The 27185-nt window shown below is 46.6% G+C and overlaps 1 protein-coding gene across 2 annotated transcripts in view; it reads right to left on the bottom strand.

Annotated features, from left to right (window-relative positions):
* EPS8L2 (EPS8 like 2) overlaps positions 1-27185 on the bottom strand; it is a 112736-nt gene that overhangs the window by 63434 nt on the left and 22117 nt on the right. The window contains exons 2-4 of one of the 2 annotated variants that reach the window (XM_038764862.1): positions 20080-20151; positions 13927-13990; positions 11902-11957 (exon numbers count right to left, since the gene is read on the bottom strand). In XM_038764862.1, the coding sequence (XP_038620790.1) occupies positions 11902-11957; positions 13927-13970 (100 nt within the window). In that variant the 5' untranslated portion in view covers positions 13971-13990; positions 20080-20151. The remainder of the gene's footprint in view (positions 1-11901; positions 11958-13926; positions 13991-20079; positions 20152-27185) is intronic. The other variant, XM_038764863.1, reaches the window with a different exon arrangement.

The following is a 27185-nucleotide window of genomic DNA, read 5'->3' as shown; positions in this document are numbered from 1 at the left end:
TTAGGGTTAGGATTTGGTTTTAGGGTTAGGTTTAGGAATTAGGGATAAGGGTTAGGGATTAGGGTTTAGGGTATAGGATTTAGGGATAGAGCTAGGTTTAGGGTTAGAATACAGGATTTAGAGTTAGGGTTTAGGGTTGGTATAGGATTTAGGGTTAGGGTTTGGGATTAGGGATTAGGGGTTAGGGTAAAGGTTGCTTTCTGGGTTTACGGTTAAAGTATAGGATTTAGGGTTAGGGTTTTGAGTTAGGGTTTAGGGTTAGGGTTTTGGATTATGATGAAGGTTTGGGTTTAGGGTTAGGAATGAGGGTTAGGGGTTAGGGTTTAGGGTTAGGATTTGGTTTTAGGGTTAGGTTTAGGAATTAGGGTTTAGGGTTAGGGATTAGGGTTTAGGGTATAGTATTTAGGAACAGAGTTAGGTTTAGGTTAGAATACAGGATTTAGGGTTAGGGTTTAGGGTTGGTATAGGATTTAGGGTTAGGGTTTGGGTTTAGGGGTTAGGGTAAAGGTTGTTTTCTGGGTTTACAGTTAAGGTATAGGATTTCTGGTTAGGGTTTTGAGTTAGGGTTTGGGTTATGATGAAGGTTTGGGTTTAGGGTTTAGGGTTAGGGATGCGGGTTAGGGTTAGGTTTTAGGGTTAGGTTTAGAAATTAGGGTTTTGGGTTAGGGATAAGGGTTAGGGATTAGGGTTAGGATTCGGTTTTTGATTTAGGGTTAGGTTTAGGAATTAGGGTTTAGCTTTAGGGATAAGGGCTAGGATTTGGCTTTTTGGTTTAGGGTTAGGTTTAGGTTTAGGAATTAGGGTTAGGGTTTAGGTTTAGGGTTTGGGTTCAGAGATTGGGGTTTCAAGTTATCGTTTAGGGAAAGGAGGATGTTATCTAGAGAGGATTGGAAGTGTGTTTCTCCAGAGAGCTTTGGGGCCAATCATCACAGCAGGGAGAAAGGTGGCTGGCACCAGTTGGTGAGGAGAAACAGCAGATGGCCAGGCAGGTGGCCCTAGTCGGTGAGGGGAGCGGCGGGTGGCCAGCCAGCGAGGTGGCACCGGTTAGTCAGGGAAGCAGTGGGCAAGCAGGAAGTCCACTGGCATTGCCCAGGGAGGATGTGGCGAGGGGCGGGGGCCCTGGGGCCTTTTCTCTTGGAGTTCCCCCCGCTTAGACCCATCTAGCTCCAGTCACCGCACGGCCTAGAGAAGCAGCGTGGCTCAGTGAAAACAGCCTGGGCTTTGGACTCAGAGGTCAGGGGTTCAAATCCCTGCTCTGCTGACTGTCAATCAATCAATCAATCGTATTTATTGAGCACTTACTGTGTGCAGAGCACTGTACTAAGCGCTTGGGAAGTACAAGTTGGCCACATGTGACTTTGGGCAAGTCGCAACTTCTCTGTGCCTCAGTTACCTCATCTGTAAAATGGGGATTAAAATCGTGTAAGCCCCCCGTGGGACAACCTGATCACCTTGTAAGCTCCCCAGCGCTTAGAACAGTGCTTGGCACATAATAAGCGCTTAACAAATACCATTATTATTATTATTATTAACAAATACCAACATTATTATTATTATTATTATCATTATCATTATTCAAATCCCGGCTCTGCCAATTGTCAGCTGTTTGACTTTGGGCAAGTCACTTCACTTCTCTGTGCCTCAGTTCCCTCATCTGTAAAATGGGGATTAAGATTGTGAGCCCCTCGTGGGACAACCTGATCACCTTGTATCCCCCTAGTGCTTAGAACAGTGCTTTGCACATAGTAAGTGCTTAACAAATATCATTATTATTATTATTATTATTAACAAATACCAACATTATTATTATCATTACTATTATTCAAATCCCGGCTCTGCCAATTGTCAGCTGTTTGACTTTGGGCAAGTCACTTCACTTCTCTGTGCCTCAGTTCCCTCATCTGTAAAATGGGGATGAAAACTGAGAGCCCCCCGTGGGACAAACTGATCGCCTTGTATCCCCCCAGCGTTTAGAGCAGTGCTTTGCACATAGTAAGCGCTTAACAAATACCATCATCATTATTATTAATAATGATAATGAATTCATTCATTCATTCATTCAATCGTATTTATTGAGCACTTACTGTGTGCAGAGCACTGTACTAAGCGCTTGGGAAGTCCAAGTTGGCAACAAATAGAGACGGTCCCTACCCAACAGCGGGCTCACAGTCTAGCCCAGTGGGGGAAGGGCCAGGCAGGGGCTGGGGGACCCAGGCAGGAGGGGGATTGGGGCGGGGGGCATCCCTCGATCCGGTCCGGAGGGTTTTCTGGGATAGCGAGCAGAGATCGTTAACCAGCCCCTACCGGCTCCCTGTCAGAGGCTTCAAGAGCCTGGCAATCAATCAATCAATCAATCAATCGTATTTATTGAGCACTTACTGTGTGCAGAGCACTGTACTAAGCGCTTGGGAAGTACAAGTTGGCAACATATAGAGACAGTCCCTACCCAACAGTGGGCTCACAGTCTAAAAGCGGGGTCCAGGCCCAAAGCTGCCCTCCCCAGCCACTGACCACCCTTCTCCCTGCCCCGGGCATGGTTGGCCGAGGTAATAATAATAACAATAATAACGATAATGATGGCATTTGTTAAGCGCTTACTATGTGCAAAGCACTGTTCTAAGCGCTGGGGAGGTTACCAGGTGATCAGGTTGTCCCACGCGGGGCTCCCAGCCTTAATCCCCCTTTTACAGATGAGGTCACTGAGGCCCAGGGAAGTGAAGTGACTTGCCCGAAGTCACACAGCTGACAAGTGGCGGAGCCAAGATTTGAACCCATGGCCTCTGACTTCAAAGCCCGGGCTCTTTCCACTGAGCCACGCTGCGGGGGGGGAGGGGAGAAGAGAAGGGGGGAGGCGCGGAGCAGGAGGCCGGGCTGGGGTTGGTGACCATCTGGCTGCTCCCCTGGACTTTGTCCTGGGCACTGCCCCTCTCCTCTGCCCCGCCACCCATCTCCTCCGCCCAGCGCTCGGTGCCCGCGGTGTCGCCTGAGCTGCATTGGGCAGGATCGGGGGCAGAGAAGGAACAGGATGGGGGGCAAAGACAGGGGCAAGGAGACCCCCGGAGAAGGGAGACAGAAGCCTCTGCCAAGCTCTGCCCATTCATTCATTCACTCACTCATTCAATCGTATTTATTGAGCGCTTACCGTGTGCAATAAGCGCTATGGGAAGTTGGCAACATCTAGAGACGGTCCCTACCCAACAGCGGGCTCACAGTCTAGAAGGGGGAGACAGACCACAAAACAAAACATATCTGAAGCAGCGTGGCTCAGTGGAAAGAGCCCGGGGCTTTGGAGTCGGAGGCCGTGGGTTCGAATCCCGGCTCCGCCACTTGTCAGCTGGGTGACTCTGGGCAAGTCACTTCACTTCTCTGGGCCTCGGTTCCCTCCTCTGTAAAGTGGGGGTGAAGACTGTGAGCCCCTCGTGGGACAACCTGATGACCTTGTATTCATTCATTCATTCATTCCAGCGCTTAGAACAGTGCTTTGCACATAGGAAGCGCTTAACAAATGCCATCATCATCATTCATTCAATTGCATTTATTGAGCGCTTATAATGAGCCCCACGCGGGACAACCTGATTACCTTGTATCTCCCCCAGAGCTTAGAACAGTGCTCAGCATTCATTCATTCATTCAATCGTATTTATTGAGCGCTTACTGTGTGCAGAGCACTGTACTAAGCGCTTGGGAAATACAAGTTGGCAACATATAGAGACGGTCCCTACTCAACAGCGGGCTCGCAGTCTAGAAGGGGGAGACAGAGACAAAACAAAACATATTAACAAAATAAAATAAATAGAATAAATGTACAAATAAAATAGAATAATAAATACGTACAAACATATATACAGGTGTTGTATCTACCCCAGCGCTTAGAACAGTGCTTTGCACATAGTAAGCGCTTAAAGAAAAAACAAAACAAATAGTAACAAAATAAAATAAATGAAATAAATATGTACCAATAAAATAGAGTAATAAATACGTACAAACATATATACATATATACAGGTGTTGTATCTACCCCAGCGCTTAGAACAGTGCTTTGCACATAGTAAGCGCTTAAATAAAGAAAAACCAAAACAAATAGTAACAAAATAGAATAAATGGAATAAATAGGTACAAATAAAATAAATAGAGTAATAAATACGTACAAACATATATACATATATACAGGTGTTGTATCTACCCCAGCGCTTAGAACAGTGCTTTGCACATAGTAAGCGTTTAAATAAGGAAAAAACAAAACAAATTTTAACAAAATAAAATAAATGGAATAAATATGTACAAATAAAATAAACAAATAAAGAGAGTAATAAATACGTACAAACATATATACATATATACAGGTGCTGTATCTACCCCAGCGCTTAGAACAGTGCTTTGCACATAGTAAGCGCTTAAATAAAGAAAAAACAAAACAAATAGTAACAAAATAGAATAAATGGAATAAATATGTACAAATAAAATAGAGTAATAAATACGTACAAACATATATACATATATACAGGTGTTGTATCTACCCCAGCGCTTAGAACAGTGCTTTGCACATAGTAAGCGCTTAAATAAAGAAAAAACAAAACAAATAGTAGCAAAATAAAATAAATGGAATAAATACGTACAAATAAAATAGAGCAATAAATACGTACAAACATATATACATATATACAGGTGTTGTATCTACCCCAGCGCTTAGAACAGTGCTTTGCACATAGTAAGCGCTTAAAGAAAAAACAAAACACATTTTAACAAAATAAAACAAATGGAATAAATATGTACAAATAAAATAGAGTAATAAATACGTACAAACATATATACAGGTGTTGTATCTACCCCAGCGCTTAGAACAGTGCTTTGCACATAGTAAGCGCTTAAAGAAAAAACAAAACAAATAGTAACAAAATAAAATAAATGAAATAAATATGTACCAATAAAATAGAGTAATAAATACGTACAAACATATATACATATATACAGGTGTTGTATCTACCCCAGCGCTTAGAACAGTGCTTTGCACATAGTAAGTGCTTAAATAAGGAAAAAACAAAACAAATAGTAACAAAATAAAATAAATGGAATAAATATGTACAAATAAAATAAATAGAGTAATAAACACGTACAAACATATAAACATATATACAGGTGTTGTATCTACCCCAGTGCTTAGAACAGTGCTTTGCACATAGTAAGCGCTTAAATAAGGAAAAAACAAAACAAATATTAACAAAAAGAATGGAATAAATATGTACAAATAAAATAGAGTAATAAATACGTACAAACATATATACATATATACAGGTGTTGTATCTACCCCAGCGCTTAGAACTGTGCTTTGCACATAGTAAGCGCTTAAATAAGGAAAAAACAAAACAAATAGTAGCAAAATAAAATAAATGGAATAAATATGTACAAATAAAATAGAGTAATAACCACATACTAAACATATATACATAAATACAGGTGCTATGGGGAGGGGAAGGAGGTAAGGCGGAGGGGATGGGGAGGGGGAAGAAGGGAAGATGAAGGAGGGGGCTCAGTCTGGGAAGGCCTCCTGGGGGAGGTGAGCTCTCAGTAGGGCTTTGAAGGGAGGATGCCAGTCCCGCTGAGCCCCTTGGCTAGTAAGGGGAGAAGCCGCTTCATTTATTCATGTCTCTGGAAACCGGACCCTTCCCTCCGCCATCCCCGGGGGACCGCGGCAGTGGCAGAAACAGAAAGGGGTCGAGGGGTTGGGCCTGGGGGAGACACAGGCCCCCCTCCCTCAGGGCAGCTATAGGAATCCCAACACCCTGAGCTGTGTCCCATAATAATAATAGTGGTATTTGTTAAGCGCTTACTATGTGCCAAACACTGGGTTAGGTTACAAGGTGATCAGGTTGTCCCACGCGGGGCTCCCAGTCCTCATCCCCATTTTCCAGATGAGGTCACCGAGGCCCACAGAAGTGAAGTGACGTCCCCAAAGCTGACTAGTGGCGGAGCTGGGATTAGAACCCACGACCTCTGACTCCCAAGCCCGGGCTCTTTCCATTAAGCTGCCAGGCACTGTACTAAGCGCTGGGGTGGATAGGAATAAACTGGGTTGAACACAGTCCCTGTCTCACGTGGGGCTCGGTCTCAATCCCCATTTTACAGATGAGGTCACTGAGGCAAAGAGAAGTTAAGTGACTTGCCCGAGGTCACACAGCAGACAAGTGGCGGAGCCGGGATTAGAACCCACGACCTTCCGACTCCCAGCCTCGGCCTCTATCCGCTATGCCAAGCTGCTTCTCCAGAATAATAATAATAATAGTGGTATTTGTTAAGTGCTTGTTTTGTTCTGACGACTTGACACCCGTCCACATGTTTGGTTTTGTTGCCTGTCTCCCCCTTCTAGACGATGAGCCCGTTGTTGGGTAGGGACCGTCTCTAGATGTTGCCGACTTGGACTTTCCAAGCGCTTAGTACAGTGCTCTGCACACAGGAAGCGCTCAATAAATACGATTGAATGAATGAATGAATGCTTACTATGTGTCAGGCACCGCATTAAGCGTTGGGGTGGTTACAAGGTAATCGGTTCCTGTCCCACGTGGGACTCATAGTCTTAATCTCCATCCCCCCCATCTCACCTCCTTCCCTTCCCCACAGCACCTGTATATATGTATATATGTTTGTACATATTTATTACTCTATTTATTTATTTATTTTACTTGTACATATCTATTCTATTTATTTTATTAGTATGTTTGGTTTTGTTCTCTGTCTCCCCCTTTTAGACTGTGGGTAGGGACTGTCTCTATATGTTGCCAACTTGTACTTCCCAAGCGCTTAGTACAGTGCTCTGCACATAGTAAGCGCTCAATAAATATGATTGATTGTTAATTGATTGTCTCTATATGTTGCCAACTTGTACTTCCCAAGCGCTTAGTACAGTGCTCTGCACACAGTAAGCGCTCAATACGATTGATTGCTTGATTGATTGATCCCCATTTTATACTGAGGCCCCAGAGAAGTGAAGTGACTTGCCCAAGGTCCCCCAGCAGACAAGTGGCGGAGCCGGGATTAGAACCCAGGGCCTCCTGAGTCCCAGGCCAATTGGTAAATGCTAAAAACACAAACCACGCACCGGTTATTGGGGGCCCGTGAACCGGAGCCCAAATATGGTCCCCCAGGCTACGTGGGGTGGAGGGGAGACACACGCCCCGGCAAAGGAGCCCCCTAAAAAGATTTGAGCCAAGCCAAGCTGCCCTTGGCTTCAGAAAACAGATTGTGGGGGCCACGTGATCGTGATCAATCTATCGATCGAGCTACGAATGGCATGGGTAGGCCTCCGCTTGACTCCTTCCTCCCCCTCTCCATCCCCCCGGCCCTACCTCCTTCCCTTCCCCTCAGCACCTGTATATATGTATATATGTTTGTACGGATTTATTACTCTATTTATTGATTTATTTTACTGGTACATATCAATTCTATTTATTTTATTTTGTTAATATGTTTTGTTCTCTGTCTCCCCCTTCTAGACTGTGAGCCCGCTGTTGGGTCGGGACCGTCTCTATATGTTGCCGACTTGTACTTCCCAAGTGCTTAGTACAGTGCTCTGCACACAGTAAGTGCTGATTTATTACTCTATTTATTTATTTTACTTGTGCATATCTATTCCATTTATTTTATTTTGTTAATATGTTTTGTTCTCTGTCTCCCCCTTCTAGACTGTGAGCCCGCCGTTGGGTAGGGACCGTCTCTATATGTTGCCGACTTGTACTTCCCAAGCGCTTAGTACAGTCCTCTGCACACAGTAAGCGCTCAATAAATACGATTGATTGATTGATTGATTGATTCTAGTCTCTAGACTGTAAGCTCCTCGTGGGCAGGGAATGTGGCTACCAACTCTGAGGTAGACCCAGAGTTCATTCGTTGCCCCCCTCCAAGCCCCATTCATTCATTCAGCTTGGCTCAGTGGAAAGAGCCCGGGCTTTGGAGTCAGAGGTCGTGGGTTCAAATCCCGGCTCTGCCCCTTGTCAGCTGGGTGACTTCGGGCAAGTCACTTCACTTCTCTGGGCCTCAGTTCCCTCATCTGGAAAATGGGGATTAAGGCTGTGAGACTCACGTGGGACAACTTGATGACCTTGTATCTGTCCCAGTGCTTAGAACGGTGCTTGGCACATAGTAAGCGCTTAACAAATGGCATTATTATTATTATTTGTCCAAGGTCACAAAGCAGGCTGGGGTGAGGGGAGAGGGGAGGGTGGGGACTCCCGGCTCCCAGCCCCGGCTCTGTCCACCAGTTCATACTGCTTCCCTGCTCTCAGCCAGCACAATTAGTCATCTCCTCTGTTCTTCCTCCTCTTCAACCTCTTCCTCCTCCATCTCCTCTTTCATTCATTCATTCATTCAGTCAGTCAGTCAGTCAGTCAGTCAGTCAGTCATTGGAGGATCAACGTGGCCCAGTGGAAAGTGCACGGGCTTGGCAGTCAGAGGTCATGGGTTCCCATCCCGCCTCCGCCACTTATCAGCTGTGTGACTTTGGGCAAGTCACTTCGCTTCTCTGGCCCTCAGTTCCCTCATCTGGAAAATGGGGATTAAGGCTGTGAGCCCCCACGTGGGACAACCTCATCACCTTGTATCTCCCCCAGCGCTTAGAGCGGTGCTTGGCACATAGTAAGCGCTTAACAAATACCATCATTATTAATCAATCGTACTTACTGAGCACTTACCGTGTGCAGAGTCATCATCATCATCATCATCAATCGTATTTATTGAGTGCTTACTATGTGCAGAGCACTGTACTAAGCGCTTGGGAAGTACAAATTGGCAACATACAGAGACAGTCCCTACCCAACATTGGGCTCACAGTCTAAAAGGGGGAGACAGAGAACAAAACCAAACATACTAACAAAATAAAATAGAGTAGATATGTACAGTCCTGTACTAAGCGCTTGGAAAGTACAATTTGTCAACAGATACAGTCCCTACCCAATGATGGGCTCACAGTCTAGAAGGGGGAGACAGGCAACAAAATCTCCTCCTTTTCCAGCTCCTCCTTTTCCTCCCTCTCTTTTCCTTTCTCCTCCCCTCCTCTTCCTCCTCCTCCTCTTCTTTGTATTCTTCCTCCTCCTGCTCTCCTCCTCCTCCTCTCTTTCCCTTCCTCCTTCTCCTTTTCTTCGTATTCCTCTTCCTCCTCTTCTTCCTCCTCTCCTTCCTCCTCCTCCTTCTCCTCCTCTTCCTGATTCCCACCCTCCTCCTCAAACCCTCCCTGCCACCCTGGCATGGTGCCTGCCCAGGGTTTCATTCATTCATTCATTCAGTCGTATTTATTGAGCGCTTACTGTGTGCAGAGCACTGGACTAAGCGCTTGGGAAGTCCAAGTCGGCAACATCTAGAGAAGGTCCCTACCCAACAAAAACAAAACAAAACATGGGGACAGGTGTCAAAATTGTCAGAACCAACAGAAGCCCTAAGGGCTCTGAGCCTGGGGCAGGAAACACCCCAAAAGATGTCAGAGAGGGGAGGGGGCTTGACTTTGGCGTCGCCACCCCCCAGCCATGCCCACCCCCCACATCTGGGCTCCAGGATGGGCATCAATCAATCAATCAATCAATCGTATTTATTGAGTGCTTACTGTGTGCAGAGCACTGGACTAAGCGCTTGGGAAGTTCAAGTTGGCAACATCTAGAGACAGTCCCTACCCAACAGTGGGCTCACAGTCTAAAAGGGGGAGACAGAGAACAAAACCAAACACACTAACAAAATAAAATAAATAGAATAAATATGTACAAGTCAAATAAATAAATAGAGTAATAAATCTGTACAAACATATATACGTATATACAGGTGCTGTGGGGAAGGGAGGGAGGTAAGATGGGGGGGATGGAGAGGGGGACGAGGGGGAGAGGAAGGAAGGGGCTCAGTCTGGGAAGGCCTCCTGGAGGAGGGGGCATCGCTGGGGAGTCGTCGTTCCCAGCTTCCAGCTCACAGTCAAGGCAACCCTGAAGTTGCAAAGTTGTGGTCATCATCATCATCATCATCATCACCATAATGATAACGGTGCTTGTTAAGCGCTTACTATGTGCCAAGCACTGTTCAAAGTGCTGGGGGAGACACAAGGTGATGAGGTTGTCCCACGTGGGGCTCACAGCCTTTATCCCCATTTTCCAGATGAGGGAACTGAGGCCCAGAGAAGTGAAGTGACTTGCCCAAAGTCACACAGCTGACGATTGGCGGAGCCGGGATTTGAACCCCTGACCTCTGACTCCAAAGCCCAGGCTCCTCCACTGAGCCACGCTGCTTTGCTTACTATGTGCCAAGCACTGCTCTAAGCGCTGGGGAGGTTACAAGGTGATCAGGTGGTCCCCCGGGGGGCTTACAGTCTCAACCCCCATTTTCCAGATGAGGTCACTGAGGCCCAGAGAAGTGAAGTGACTTTCCCAAAGTCACACAGCTGACAATTGGCAGAGCCGGGGTTTGAACCCATGACCACTGACTCCAAGGCCCGGGCTCCTTCCACTGAGCCAAGCTGTTTCACTTCACTTCTATGGGCCTCAGTGACCTCATCTGAAAAATGGGGATAATAATAATAATAATAATGTTGGCATTTCTTAAGCGCTTACTATGTGCAGAGCACTGTTCTGAGCACTGGGGGGGTTACAAAGTGATCAGGTTGTCCCACGTGGGGCTCACAGTCTTAATCCCCATTTTACAGATGAGGGAACTGAAGAGAAGTTAAGTGACTTGCCCAAGGTCACACAGCAGACATGTGGCGGAGCCGGCATTCGAACCCATGACCTCTGACTCCAAAGCCCGGGCTCTTTCCACTGAGCCACGCTGCTTCTCCCCGTGAGCCCCACGTGGGACAACCTGATCACCTTGTATCTACCCCAGTGCTTGGAACAGTGCTCGGCACATGGTAAGCGCTGAACAAGTCCCATAATTATTATTATTTGAGGAGGGAGGAGGTGCGATCATCATCATCATCAATCGTATTTATTGAGCGCTTACTACGTGCAGAGCACTGTACTAAGCGCTTATAATAATAATAATGGCATTTATTAAGCGTTTACTATGTGCAAAGCACTGTTCAAAGCGCTGGGGAGGTTACAAGGTGATCAGTTTGTCCCACAGGGGGCTCACAGTCTTCATCCCCATTTGCCAGATGAGGTCACTGAGGCCCAGAGAAGTGAAGTGACTTGCCCAAAGTCACCCAGCTGACAAGTGGCGGAGCCGGGATTTGAACCCATTACCTCTGACTTCAAAGCCCGGGCTCTTCCCACTGAGCCACGCTGCTTCTCCCTGTGAGCCCCACATGGGACAACCTGATCACCTTGTATCTACCCCAGTGCTTGGAACAGTGCTCGGCACATGGTAAGCGCTGAACAAGTCCCATAATTATTATTATTTGAGGAGGGAGGAGGTGCGATCATCATCATCATCAATCGTATTTATTGAGCGCTTACTACGTGCAGAGCACTGTACTAAGCGCTTATAATAATAATAATGGCATTTATTAAGCGTTTACTATGTGCAAAGCACTGTTCAAAGCGCCGGGGAGGTTACAAGGTGATCAGTTTGTCCCACAGGGGGCTCACAGTCTTCATCCCCATTTGCCAGATGAGGTCACTGAGGCCCAGAGAAGCGAAGTGACTTGCCCACAGTCACCCAGCTGACAAGTGGCGGAGCCGGGATTTGAACCCATGACCTCTGACTCCGAAGCCTGGGCTCCTTCCACTGAGCCCAGCTGTTTCACTTCACTTCTCGGTGCCTCAGTTCCCTCATCTGAAAAACGGGGATGAAGCCCGTGAGCCCCACGTGGGACAACCTGATCACCTTGTATCTACCCCAGTGGTTAGAACGGCGCTCGGCACATGGTAAGCGCTTAACAAGTCCCATAATTATTATTATTTGAGGAGGGAGGAGGTGCGATGCCCGGGGGGGACTCACCGTAGAGGTCCTTGGCGCTCAGCTTGGCAGCTCCGTCTGACCGTCCCATGCTACCGCTGCGGGGAGAGGATTGAACTGGACGTCAGGTCCCGGCCCCCGCCTCCCTCCGCCCCCCAACACCGCCCCGACCCCCCCGGCGCCCACCCTCGCCCCCCGACACGCAACTCTTTGAGGGGGTAGACCCCCCTACCCCTCTCCGGCCAGGGCTGGGCCCACTTCTGTGGACTGTGGTTGTTGGGCAGGGACCGTCCCCGTTGCCAAACTGTACTTTCCAAACGCTTAGTCCAGTGCTCGGCACACAGGAAGCGCTCAATAAATACGACCGAATGAATGAGCGGTCCCTGAGGAGGACCCCCTCCTTGACTGTGAGCCCACTGTTGGGTAGGGACCGTCTCTAGATGTTGCCAACTTGTAATAATAATAATAATAATAATAATGGCATTTCTTAAGCGCTTACTATGTGCAAAGCACTGTTCTAAGCGCTGGGGAGGTTACCAGGTGATCAGTTTGTCCCACAGGGGGCTCACAGTCTTCATCCCCATTTGACAGATGAGGGAACTGAGGCCCAGAGAAGTGAAGTGACTTGCCCCAAGTCACCCAGCTGACAAGTGGCGGAGCCGGGATTTGAACCCATGACCTCTGACTCCGAAGCCCGGGCTCTCTCCACTGAGCCACGCTGCTTCTCTACTTGTACTTCCCAAGCGCTCGGTACAGTGCTCCGCACACAGTCAGCGCTCAATAAATACGATTGAATGAATGAATGAATGAATAACCCCCTTCCCATACCTATCTGGGGGCCGTGAATCCCGTTCACTCATTCGTTCGTACTTATTCATCAATCATCAATCGTATTTATTGAGCGCTTACTGTGTGCAGAGCACTGGACTAAGCGCTTGGGAAGTACAAGTTGGTAACATATAGAGACAGTCCCTACCCAGCAGTGGGCTCACAGTCTAAAAGTGGGCTCACAGTCTAATTGAGCGCTTATTGAGCGCTTACCGTGTGCGGAGCACTGGACTAAGCGCTTGGGAGAGTACGACATAACAATATTTATTTATATTGACGCCAGTTTACTTGTTTCGTTGTCTTTCTCCCCCCTTCTAGACTGTGAGCCCGTTGCTGGGTAGGGATTGCCTCTGTTGCCGAATTGTACTTTCGAAGCGATTAGTCCAGTGCTCTGCACACAGTAAGCGCTCAATAAATACAGTTGAATGAATGAATGAACAATAAACTGCCCTCTGTCCTCTGGGAGGGGGGCTTCGCTCTCCCCATGCTCCCTAAGGGTTCAGCCCGGGAATGCCGCCTTCCCTGCCCGCCGTTCCCAGGATCAGGCCTACCCTGATCCCCCTACATTCATTCATTCATATTTATTGAGCGCTTACTGTGTGCAGAGCACTGTACTAAGCGCTTGGGAAGTACAAGTTGGCAACATCTAGGGACGATCCCTACCCAACATCCCTACATCCTCCGTGCTCCCCGGAGCTCTTCTTTCCTTCCTCCCGCGACTGGGAGGATGAGGACCCTGGTGGCAGAGTAATAATAATAATGATAATAATGGCATTTATTAAGCGCCTACTATGTGCAAAGCACTGTTCTAAGCGCTGGGGAGGTTACAAGGTGATCAGGTTGTCCCACTGGGGGGGCTCACAGTCTTCATCCCCATTTGACAGGGAGGGAACTGAGGCCCGGAGAAGCGAAGTCATCATCATCATCAATCGTATTTATTGAGCGCTTACTGTGTGCAGAGCACTGGACTAAGCGCTTAGGAAGTACAACTTGGCAACATATAGAGACGGTCCCTATCCAACAGTGGGCTCACAGTCTAAAAAGGGACTTGCCCAAAGTCACCCAGCTGACAAGGGGCGGAGCCGGGATTCGAACCCGTGACCTCTGACTCCAAAGCCCGGGCTCTTTTCCACTGAGCCGCGCTGCTGCTCTACCGAGCCGCGCTGAGGGGATTGGGTGAGGGGGGCCTGCCCCTGGGGTCAGGGGTCAAGGGGTCGGGGGTCAAAGGGGGGGTCTTACTTGGCAGAGCCAGGGTTGCTGCTCACAGAGCCGCTCAGGCTCATGGTGACTTCGGGCTTCGTGGCTGAAACAGACGAGGAGAGGGAATGGTTAAAGTTAGGGTTAGGGTCAAAGGTCAAAAGGTCAAGAGGTCCTGGCTAGGCAGAAATCCCGGCAGCCCCCCACTCTCCCCACCGGTCCCCCTCCCCACCATCAGCTTGGGTCCCAACTGCCTACTACTACTAATAATAATGTTGGCATTTGTTCATCATCATGATGATGATGATGATGATCATCATCATCATCATCATCAATCGTATTTATTGAGCGCTTACTATGTGCAGAGCACTGGACTAAGCGCTTGGGAAGTCCAAGTTGGCAACATATAGAGACAGTCCCTACCCAACAGTGGGCTCACAGTCTAAAAGGGGCTCACATCAATCGTAGTTATTGAGCGCTTCCTGTGTGCAGAGCACTGTACTAAGCGCTTGGGAAGTACAAATTGGCAACATATAGAGACAGTCCCTACCCAACAGTGGGCTCACAGTCTAAAAGGGGGAGACAGGGAACAAAACCAAACAAAATAAAATAAATAGAATAGATATGTACAAGTCAAATAAATAGAGTAACAAATATGTACAAACATATATACATATATACAGGTATTTGTTAAGCGCTTACTATGTGCAAAGCACTGTTCTAAGCCCTGGGGAGGATACAAGGTGATCAGGTTGTCCCACATGGGGCTCACAGTCTTCATCCCCATTTTACAGATGAGGTAGCTGAAGCCAGAGAAGTGAAGTGACTCTCCCAAAGTCACCCAGCTGACAATTGGAGGAGCTGGGGTTTGAACCCATGACCTCTGACTCCAAAGCCCGGGCTCTTTCCACTGAGCCACGCCGCTTCTCACCCTCATCATCATCATCAATCGTATTTATTGAGCGCTTACTGTGTGCAGAGCACTGGACTAAGCGCTTGGGAAGTACAAGTTGGCAACATATAGAGACAGTCCCTACCCAACAGTGGGCTCACAGCTTTCACCCTCCTTGAAAGCCGTGTGGCTCAGTGGAAAAGAGCCCGGGCTTTGGAGTCAGAGGTCATGGGTTCAAACCCCGGCTCTGCCAATTGTCAGCTGCGTGACTTTGGGCAAGTCACTTCACTTCTCTGGGCCTCAGTTACCCTATCTGTAAAATGGGGATTAAGACTGTGAGCCTCACGTGGGACAACCTGATCAACCTGTATCTACCCCAGCGCTTAGAACAGCGCTTTGCACATAGTAAGCGCTTAACAAATACCAACATTATTATTAATATTATTATGACCTCTGACTCCAAAGCCCGGGCTCTTTCCACTGAGCCGCGCCGCTTCTCACCCTCCTTGAAAGCCGCGTGGCTCAGTGGAAAAGAGCCCGGGCTTTGGAGTCAGAGGTCATGGGTTCAAATCATCATCAATCGTATTTATTGAGCGCTTACTACGTGCAGAGCACTGTACTAAGCACTGTACTGAGCACTGTTCAAATCCCGGCTCCGCCAACTGTCAGCTGGGTGACTTGGGGCAAATCACTTCACTTCTCTGGGCCTCAGTTCCCTCATCTGGAAAATGGGGATTAAGAGTGTGAGCCCCATGTGGGACAACCTGATCACCCTGTATCTCGCCAGCACTTAGAACAGTGCTTGGCACATAGTAAGCGCTTAACAAATACCATCATTATTATGATTATTACTGAAGGCCCATCTCCTCCGAGAGGCCTTCCCAGACTAAGCCCCCCTTTTCCTCAGCTCCCACTCCCTTCTGCGTCGCCTCGATTTGCTCCCTTTGCTCTTTGGAGAAGCTGCGTGGCTCCGTGGAAAGAGCCCGGGAGTCAGAGGTCACGGGTTCAAATCCCAGCTCCAGTCCCTGTCTGTCCCACATGGGGCTCCCGGTCTTCATCCCCATTTTAAAAACGAGGGAACTGAGGCCCAGAGAAGCCGAGTGAGTTGCCCGCGGTGACACAGCAGACGCGCGGCAGAGCCGGGATTAGAACCCAGGTCTTTCTGACTGGCAATGAATAAGTGCCCTTATTCGCTAAGAGAAGCAGCGTGGCTCAGTGGAAAGAGCACCGGCTTTGGAGTCAGAGGTCATGGGTTCTAATCCCTGCTCTGCCGCTTGTCAGCTGGGTGACTTTGGGCAACTCACTTCACTTCTCTGGGCCTCAGTGACCTCATCTATAAAATGGGGATGAAGACTGTGACTAGACTGCGAGCTCACTGTTGGGTAGGGACCGTCTCTATATGTTGCCAACTTGTACTTCCCAAGCGCTTAGTACAGTGCTCTGCACACAGTAAGCACTCAATAAATACGATTGATTGATTGATTGATTGATTGATTGAAGACTGTGAGCCCCCCATGGGACAACCTGATCACCTTGTAACCTCCCCAACTTCATTCATTCATTCAATCGTATTTATTGAGCGCTTACTGTGTGCAGAGCACTGTACTAAGCGCTAGAGAAGCGGCGTGGCTCAGTGAAAAGAGCCCGGGCTTTGGAGTCAGAGGTCACGGGTTCAAATCTCGGCTCCTCCAATTGTCAGCTGTGTGACTTTGGGCAAGTCCCTTAACTTCTCTGGGCCTCAGTTCCCTCATCTGTAAAATGGGGATTAAGACGGTGAGCCCCACGTGGGACAACCTGATCACCTTGTATCCCCCCAGCTCTTAGAACAGTGCTTTGCACATAGTAAGCGCTTAACAAATAATAATAACAATAATAATAATAATAATAATAATAATAATAATAATAATGATACAAGTTGGATGTGGCTTCTCAACAACCGAGTGGCTCTCGAGAAGGGAAATGATCACACCAGCCTTCCAGGCGCTCCGTCGCCACTGTCAGAGAGCAAGGACTGAGCCGTAACTTTTTCGTGCCTCAGTTACCTCATCGGTAAAATGGGAATTAAAAGTGTGAGCCCCACGTGGGACAACGTGATTACCCTGCACCTACCCCAGCGCTTAGAACAGTGCTTGGCACATAGTAAGCGCTTAACAAATACCATAATTGTTATTATTATTATTATTAACGTCTCTGAGCCTCAGTGACCTCCTCTGTTAAATGGGGATGAAGACTGTGAGCCCCATGTGGGACAAGCCAACGCTTAGAACAGTGCTTTGCACATAGTAAGCCCTTAATAAATGTCATGATTATTAGTATTTTATTATTAAATCACTTCACTGGGCCTCAGTTTCCTCATCGGTAAAATGGGAATTAAAAGTGTGAGCCCCACGTGGGACAACGTGATTACCCTGCATCTACCCCAGCGCTTAGAACAGTGCTTGGCACATAGTAAGCGCTTAACAAATACCATAATTGTTATTATTATTATTAACGTCTCTGAGCCTCAGTGACCTCATCTGTTAAATGGGGATGAAGACTGTGAGCCCCACGTGGGACAAGCCAACGCTTAGAACAGTGCTTTGCACATAGTAAGCCCTTAATAAATGTCATGATTATATTATTTTATTATTAAATCACTTCACTGGGCCTCAGTTTCCTCATCCGTAAAATGGGGATGAAGACTGTGAGCCCCACATGGGACAACCTGAATACCCTGTATCTACCCCAGAGCTTAGAACAGTGCTTGGCACATAGTAAGCGCTTAACAAATACCATCATTATTGTTATTATTAAGGCAGGCTCCATTTCACTCTGCCCCTGACCGCCCCCCGTTCCCAGCTTTCCTGCCCCCGACCCTAACAGGTCATTCATTCATTCATTCAATGGTATTTATTGAGCGCTTACTGTGTGCAGAGCACTGTACTAAGCGCTTGGGAAGAACAAGTTGGCAACATATAGAGACGGTCCCTACCCAACATTCATTCATTCATTCAATCGTATTTATTCATTCATTCCTTCATTCCATCGTGTTTATTGAGCACTTACTGTGTGCACAGCACTGTACTAAGCGCTTCGGAAGGACAAGTTGGCAACATACAGAGACAGTCCCTACCCAACATTCATTCATTCATTCAATCGTATTTATTCATTCATTCAATTGTATTTATTGAGCGCTTACTGTGTGCAGAGCACTGCACTAAGCACTTGGGAAGTACTAGTTGGCAACATATAGAGACGGTCCCTACCCAACAGCGGGCTCACAGTCTAGAAGGGGGAGACGGAGAACAAAACAAAACACATTAACAAAATAAAATAGAATAAATATGTACAAATGAAATAAATAGAGTAATAAATCCGTACAAACATATATACACATATACAGGTGCTGTGGGGAGGGGAAGGAGGTAAGGCAGGGGCAGAGCACTGTACTAAGCCCAAGTTGGCAACATATGAATCAATCAATCATCATCATCATCAATCGTATTTATTGAGCGCTTACTATGTGCAGAGCACTGTACTAAGCGCTTGGGAAGTACAAATTGGCAACATATAGAGACAGTCCCTACCCAACAGTGGGCTCACAGCCTAAAAGGGGGAGACAGAGAACAAAACCAAACATACTAACAAAATAAAATAAATGGAATAGATATGTACAAGTAAAATAAATAGAGTAATAAATATGTACAAACATATATACATATATACATATAGAGACGGTCCCTACCCAACAGTGGGCTCACAGTCTAGAAGGGAGAGACAGAGAACAAAACAAAACATATTAATAAAATTAATAGAATAAATATGTACAAATAAAATAGAGTAATAAATCCGTACAAACATATATACACATATACAGGTGCTGTGGGGAGGGGAAGGAGGTAAGGCGGGGGCAGAGCACTGTACTAAGCCCAAGTTGGCAACATATAGAGATGGTCCCTACCCAACAGTGGGCTCACAGTCTAGAAGGGGAAGACAGAGAACAAAACAAAACATATTAATAAAATAAATAGAATAAATATGTACAAATAAAATAAATAGAGTAATAAATCCGTACAAACATATATACACATATACAGGTGCTGTGGGGAGGGGAAGGAGGTAAGGCGGGGGCAGAGCACTGTACTAAGCCCAAGTTGGCAACATCTAGAGACGGTCCCTACCCAATAGTGGGCTCACAGTCTAGAAGGGGGAGACAGAGAACAAAACCAAACATATTAACAAAATAAAATACTAGAATAAATATGTACAAATAAAAGAAATAGAGTAATAAATACGTACAAACATATATACCTTCTAGACTGTGAGCCCGCTGTTGGGTAGGGACTGTCTCTATATGTTGCCAATTTGTACTTCCCAAGCGCTTAGTACAGTGCTCTGCACATAGTAAGCGCTCAATAAATACGATTGACTGATATATACAGGTGATGTGGGGAGTGGAAGGAGGTAAGCGCTTGGGAAGTACAAATTGGCAACATATAGAGACAGTCCCTACCCAACAGTGGGCTCACAGTCTAAAAGGGGCTCACATCAATCGTATTTATTGAGCGCTTACTGTGTGCAGAGCACTGGACTAAGCACTTGGGAAGTCCAAGTTGGCAACATCAATCAATCAATCAATCGTATCTATTGAGCGCTTACTGTGTGCAGAGCACTGTACTAAGCGCTTGGGAAGCACAAGTTGGCAACCCATAGAGACGGTCCCTACCCACCAGCGGGCTCACAGTCTAGTTAGGCCTCAGCTTCCTCCTCCTCTTCCTCCTCCTCCCCGCCCCACCCATCCCCAGGCCTTCAGGGTCCAGTACCCTGGTCCTTGAGGGTGGGGGCAAATGGGGGTGACGCCCCGAGGCTCGGCCCGGGCCCGGAACCGAAACCACCCGGGCGGGCGCCGAGCTTCCTCCACGCCCAGCCAGGTGGACTGGGTGCCCGGCAACCCGGGGAGGGGTGAAGAGGAAGGGGAAGGGCACGGCCTGGGGCAACCTCCCAATCCCAGTCATCATCATCATCATCAATCGTATTTATTGAGCGCTTACTATGTGCAGAGCACTGTACTAAGCGCTTGGGAAGTACAAATTGGCAACATCTAGAGACAGTCCCTACCCAACAGTGGGCTCACAGTCTAAAAGGGGGAGACAGAGGACAAAACCAAACATACTAACAAAATAAAATAAATAGAATAGATATGTACAAATAAATTCAATAAATACATAGAGTAAAAAAAACATGTACAAACATATATACATATATACAGGTATATACATATATACACAGTCCCCTCCCGGGGGTCCCCCCCTTCCCTCCCTTACCTGTCAGAGGCTCCTCACCCCCTTCTGTGCCACCCTGCTTGCTCAGCGGGGCTCAGTGGCTTGAGGCCGGGCCTAGGAGATCAATCAATCAATCAATCAATCGTATTTATTGAGCGCTTACTGTGTGCAGAGCACTGGACTAAGCGCTTAAATAATAACAGCGGCATTTATTAAGCGCTTACTAGGTGCAAAACACTGTTCTAAGCGCTGGGGAGGTTACAAGGTGATCAGGTTGTCCCACGGGGGGGCTCGCAATCCCCATTTTCCAGAGGAGGGAACTGAGGCCCAGAGAAGTGAAGTGACTTGTCCAAAGTCACACAGCTGACAATTGCCAGAGGCGGGATTCGAACCCATGACCTCCCTCTCCAAAGCCTGGGCTCTTTCCACTGAGCCACGCTAATAATAATGATGATGACGGCATTTATTAAGCACTTACTATGGGCAAAGCACTGTTCTAAGCTCTGCGGAGGTTACAAGGTAGAAAGACCTGGGTTCTAATCGGGGCTCAGTGGCTTGAGGCTGGGCCTAGGAGGTAATAATAATAATAATAATAATAATAATAATAATAATAATAATAATAATAATAATAATAATAATGGCATTTATTAAGTGCTTACTATGTGCAAAGCACTGTTCTAAGCTAGCAGAGGTTACAAGGTAGAAAGTCCTGGGTTCTAATCGGTGCTCAGTGGCTTGAGGCCGGGCCTAGGAGGTAATAATAATAATAATAATAATAATAATAATAATAATAATAATAATAATAATAGCATTTATTAAGTGCGTACTATAAGGCTCAGTGGAAGGAGCATGGGCTTTGAAGTCAGAGATCATGGGTTCGAATCCCGGCTCCACCACATGTCTGCTGCGTGACCTTGGGCAAGTCACTTCACTTCTCTGAGCCTCAGTTCCCTCATCTGGAAAATGGGGATGAAGACTGTGAGCCTCTCGTGGGACAACCTGATCACCTCGTAACCTCCCCAGCGCTTAGTACAGTGCTCTGCACACAGTAAGCGCTCAATAAATACGATTGAATGAAGAAGCACTTAACAAATACCATTATTATTATTATCTGTTAAGCGCGTCATATTCTCTCTCTGTATACTATAAAAATAAATAGAATAATAAATATGTCCATAGAAACACAAATGCCGAGGTTACTCTCTCAACGTCCCAGACAGTTGGTTCCCCATCCCGTCGCCTCCGCTTGGACCCCGCTACTCGCACCCCACCCGGACCCCCATTTCTCTCCCACCCAACTGTCGGGCCAGGAAAAGCCCCTGTGGCTACAGCCACTTGTCAATCAATCAATCAATCAATCGTATTTATTGAGCCCTTACTGTGTGCAGAGCACTGTACTAAGCACTTGGGAAGTACAAGATGGCAACGTATAGAGACAGTCCCTACCCAACGGTGGGCTCACAGTCTAAAAGGGGGAGACAGAAAACAAAACCAAACATACTAACAAAATAAAATAAATAGAATAGATAGGTACAAGTAAAATAAATAAATAAATAAATAGAGTAATAAATATGTACAGACATATATACATATATACAGGGCTATATATATGTATATATGTATATATTTGTATATATATACATATACATGTATATATGTATCATATATACTTGTATATACGTACATATATATGTACGTATATACAAGTATATATATGTATCTATGTATATCAATCAATTGTATTTATTGAGCGCTTACTATGTGCAGAGCACTGTACTAAGCGCTTGGGAAGTACAAATTGGCAACACATAGAGACAGTCCCTACCCAACGGTGGGCTCACAGTCTATATATATATTTGTATATATATACATATATATGTATCTATGTATATATGTGTATATATATACATGTATATGTATCTATGTATATATATGTATATATGTATATATTTGTATATATACATATATATGTGTATATATATATAATATATACTTGTATATATGTATCATATATACTTGTATATATGATATATATCATATATATATACTTGTCGGCTGTGTGATCTTGGGCCAGTCACTGCTCTGTGCCTCAGTGACGCATCTGTAACCCTGCGAGCCCCATTGTGGGGCAGGGACTGTGTCCAACCTGATTAGCTTGAGAAGCAGCGTGGCTCAGTGGAAAGAGCCCGGGCTTTGGAGTCAGAGGTCACGGGTTCAAATCCCGACTCCGCCACTTGTCAGCTGGGAGACTTTGGGCAAGTCACTTCACTTCTTCTAGACAGTGAGCCCGCTGTTGGGTAGGGACTGTCTCTTTATGTTGCCAACTTGTACTTCCCAAGCGCTTAGTCCAGTGCTCTGCACACAGGCAGCGCTCAATAAATACGATTGATTGATTGACTGATTGATTCTCCAGGCCTCAGTTCCCTCATCTGTAAAATGGGGATGAAGACTGTGAGCCCCCCGTGGGACAACCTGATCACTTTGTAACCTCCCCAGCGCTTAGAACAGTGCTTTACACACAGTAAGCGCTCAATAAATACAATTGATTGATTGATTGATTCTCCAGGCCTCAGTTCCCTCATCTGTAAAACGCAGATGAAGACTGTGAGGCCCCCGTGGGACAACCTGATCACTTTGTAACCCCCCCAGCGCTTAGAACAGTGCTTTACACATAGTAAGTGCTCAATAAATGCCATTATTGTTATTACTATTACCTCCCACAGCGCTTAGAATAATAATAATAATGATGGCATTTGTTAAGCGCTTACTATGTGCAAAGCACTGTTCTAAGCGCGGGGGGGAATACAAGGTGATCACGTTGTCCCACGTGGTCTCGGTCTTACTCCCCATTTTACAGATGAGGGAACTGAGGCTCAGAGAAGTGAAGTGACTTGCCCAAGTTCACACAGCAGACAGGGATTCGAACCCAGGACCTCGGACTCCAAAGCCCCTGCTCTTTCCACTGAGCCACGCTGCTTCTTAGAATAGCGTAGTAAGCGCTTCACAAACACCATTCTTCATTCATTCATTCTAGGAGGGAGTGGGCTTGAGTGTACGTGAGCGGGAGCACGCGTGTGGGAACGTGTTCGGGGGGGCGGGCACATGTGAGAGGCTGCCTGGCTCATCTCTGACCTTGGGCACGCGTAGGCCTGCCTCGGGTCCCTCTGGGCCGCCGACTGAACCCGCTCCGGAGAAGCCGCACGGCCGAGTGGATCGAACCCGGGCCTTGGAGTCGGAGGGACCTGGGTTCAAATCCCGCCTCCGCCACTTGTCAGCTGGGTGACTTTGGGCAAGTCACTTCACTTCTCTGGGCCTCGGTTCCCTCATCTGCAAAATGGGGACCAAGACCGTCTTACCTCCTTCCCTTCCCCACAGCACCTGTAAATATGTATATATGTTTGTACATATTTATTACACTATTTATTTATTTGACTTGTACCTATCTATTCTATTTATTTTATTTTGTTAATATGTTTAGTTTTGTTCTCTGTCTCCCTCTTTTAGACTGCGAGCCCACTGTTGGGTAGGGACTGTCTCTAATATGTGGCCAACTTGTATTTCCCAAGCGCTTAGTACAGTGCTTTGCACACAGTAAGCGCTCAATAAATACGATTGATTGATTGATTGACTGGGAGCCCCACGTGGGACAGTAGCTCTATCAGTTGCCGAACTGGACTTTCCAAGCGCTTAGTCTAGTGCTCTGCACACAGTAAGCGCTCAATAAGTACGGTTGAATGAATTGGATTTTCCTGTTCACTCCATTCAGTCGTATTTATTAACTCGTACTTCCCAAGCGCTTAGTACAGTGCTCTGCACACAGTAAGCGCTCAATAAATATGATTGAATGATCAGTTGCCAAACTGGACTTTCCAAGCGCTTAGTACAGTGCTCTGCACACAGTAAGCGCTCAATAAATATGATTGAATGAATTGGATTTGCTTGTTCACTCCATTCAATCGTATTTATTAACTTGTACTTCCCAAGCGCTTAGTCCAGTGCTCTGCACACAGTAAGCGCTCAATAAATAATGATTGAATGATCAGTTGCCAAACTGGACTTTCCAAGCGCTTAGTCTAGTGCTCTGCACACAGTAAGCGCTCAATAAATACGATTGAATTGGATTTGCTTGTTCACTCCATTCAATCGTATTTATTGACTTGTACTTCCTAAGCGCTTAGTACAGTGCTCTGCACACAGTAAGCGCTCCAATAAATATGATTAACTTGTACTTCCCAAGCGCTTAGTCCAGTGCTCTGCACACAGTAAGCGCTCAATAAATACGACTGAATGAATTGGATTTGCTTGCTCACTCCAATCATATTTATTAAGCGCTTACTGTATGCAGAGCACTGGACTAAGCGCTTGTACCCACCCCAGCGCTCGGTACAGTGCTTGGCACATAATAAGCACTTAACAAATACCACAATTATTATTATTAATAATAATAAGCAGTGTAGCCTAGTGGAAAGAGCGCAGGCTTCGGAGTCAGAGGTCATGGGTTCAAATCCTGACTCCCCCAATTGTCAGCTTTGAGACTTTGGGCACTTCTCTGGGCCTCAGTTCCCTCATCTGTCAAATGGGGATGAAGACGGTGAGCCCCCCGTGGGACAACCTGATCGCTTCGTAACCTCCCCAGCGCTTAGAGCAGTGCTTTGCACATAGTGAGCGCTTAATAAATTTAATAAAATAAATATTAATTATTTAATATTAAATAATAATATTACTCTATTTTACTTGTACATATCTATTCTATTTATTTTATTTTGTTAGCATGCTTGGTTTTGTTCTCCATCTCCCCCTTTTAGACTGTGAGCCCACTGTTGGGTAGGGACTGTCTCTGTATGTTGCCAACTTGTGCTTCCCAAGCGCTTAGTACAGTGCTCTGCACACAGTAAGCGCTCAATAAATACGATTGAATGATCAGTTGCCGAACTGGACTTTCCCAGCACTTAGTCTAGTGCTCTGCACACAGTTAGCGCTCAATAAATACGATTGAATGAACTGTGTGCAGAGCACTGTACTAAGCGCTTGGGAAGTACAAGTCAATAAATACGATTGATTGATTGATTAATAAATGCCATCATTATTATTATGATAGAGGCCAGGCCTGGGAATCAGAGGGATGTAGATTCTAATCCCAGCTGTGCCACTTATTATTATTATTATGACGAAGATGGTATTTGTTAAGCGCTTACTACGTATCGAACACTGTCCTAAGCGCTGGGGTAGATTCAAGCTAATCGGGTTGGACACGGTCCCTGTCCCACGTGGGGCTCACAGCAGTGCTCTGCACACAGTAAGCGCTCAATAAATACCATTGAATGAATGAATTTGACAGATGATTCATTCATTCATATTTACTGAGCGCTTACTGTGTGCAGAGCACTGGACTAAACGCTTGGAAAGTCCAATTCGGTAACAGATAATAATAATAATAATAATAATAATGGTATTTGTTAAGCGCTTACTATGCACAAAGCACTGCTCTAAGCGCTGGGGGGGATACAAGGTGATCATGTTGTCCCACGTGGGGCTTACAGTCATCATCCCCATTTTACAGATGAGGTAACTGAGGCCCCGAGAAGTTAAGTGACTTGCCCAAGGTCACACAGCAGACATGTGGCGGAGCCGGGACTCGAACCCATGACCTCTGACTCCAAAGCCCGGGCTCTTTCCACTGAGCCACGCTGCTTCGAGACAGTTCCTCCCCAACAACGGGCTCACAGTCTAGAAATGAGGAAACTGAGGCCCAGAGAAGTCAAGTGACTTGTCCCAGGTCACCCAGCAGGCAAGCGACGGAGGCAGGATTGGAACCCGGGTCTGCTGTGAGACCTTGGGGAAGTCACTCCACTTCTCCTTGCCTCAGTTGCCTCATCTGTCAAATGGAGCCCCATGTGGGACAGAGACTCTGTCCATCCTGATTAGCTTGTAATAATTATTCAATCAATCAATCAATTGTATTTATTGAGCGCTTACTGTGTGCAGAGCACTGTACTAAGCGCTTGGGAAGTACAAGTTGGCAACATATAGAGACGGTCCCTACCCAACAGTGGGCTCACAGTCTAAAAGAGTAGTAATAATGATGGCATTTGTTAAGCGCTTACTATGTGCCGAGCACTGTTCTAAGCGCTGGGGGGGATACAAGGTGATCAGGTTGATCATCATCATCAATCATATTTATTGAGCGCTTACTGTGTGCAGAGCACTGTACTAAGCGCTTGGGAAGTACAAGTTGGCAACATATAGACACAGTCCCTACCCAACAGTGGGCTCACAGTCTAAAAGAGTAATAATAATGATGGCATTTGTTAAGCGCTTACTATGTGCCAAGCACTGTTCTAAGCGCTGGGGGGGATACAAGGTGATCAGGTTGATCCATGGGGGGCTCACGGTTTTAATCCCTGTTTGACAGATGAGGGAACTGAGGCACAGAGAAGTGAAGTGACTTGCCCAAAGCCACACAGCTGAGAGAAGCAGCGTGGCTCAGTGGAAAGAGCCCGGGCTTTGGAGTCAGTGGTCATGGGTTCGAATCCCGACTCCACCACATGTCTGCTGTGTGACCCTGGGCAAGTCACTTAACTTCTCTGAGCCTCAGTTCCCTCATCTGTAAAATGGGGATTATGACTGTGAGCCCCACGTGGGACAACCTGATCACCTTGTATCCCCCCCAGCGCTTAGAACAGTGCTTGGCACATAGTAAGCGCTTAACAAATGCCATCATTATTATTATTATTAAGTGGCCGAGCCGGGATAATAATGTTGGTATTTGTTAAGCGCTTACTATGTGCCAAGCACTGTTCTAAGCGCTGGGGGGGAATACAAGGTAATCAAGGTTGTCCCACACTGGGCTCACAATCTTAATCCCCATTTTACAGATGAGGGAACTGAGGCTCAGAGAAGCTAAGAGACTTGCCCAAAGTCACACAGCTGACAAGCGGAGGAGCCGGGATTTGAACCCATGACCTCTGACTCCCAAGCCCGGGCTCTTTCCACTGAGCCACGCTGCTTTACTATGTGCAAAGCACTGTTCTAAGCACTGGGGGGGATACAAGGTGATCAGTGCTGAGCACCATCTCTGAGCGCTGAGTACCGTCCCTGAGCACTGGACACCGTCCCTGAGCACCAGACACTGGCCCTGAGTGCTGAGC

Source organism: Tachyglossus aculeatus, chromosome 22, assembly GCF_015852505.1.
Source record: "Tachyglossus aculeatus isolate mTacAcu1 chromosome 22, mTacAcu1.pri, whole genome shotgun sequence".
Classification (NCBI taxonomy): domain Eukaryota; kingdom Metazoa; phylum Chordata; class Mammalia; order Monotremata; family Tachyglossidae; genus Tachyglossus; species Tachyglossus aculeatus.
The sequence above is the reverse complement of the archived record's forward strand: the minus strand, read 5'-3'. Positions and strand labels throughout refer to the sequence as shown.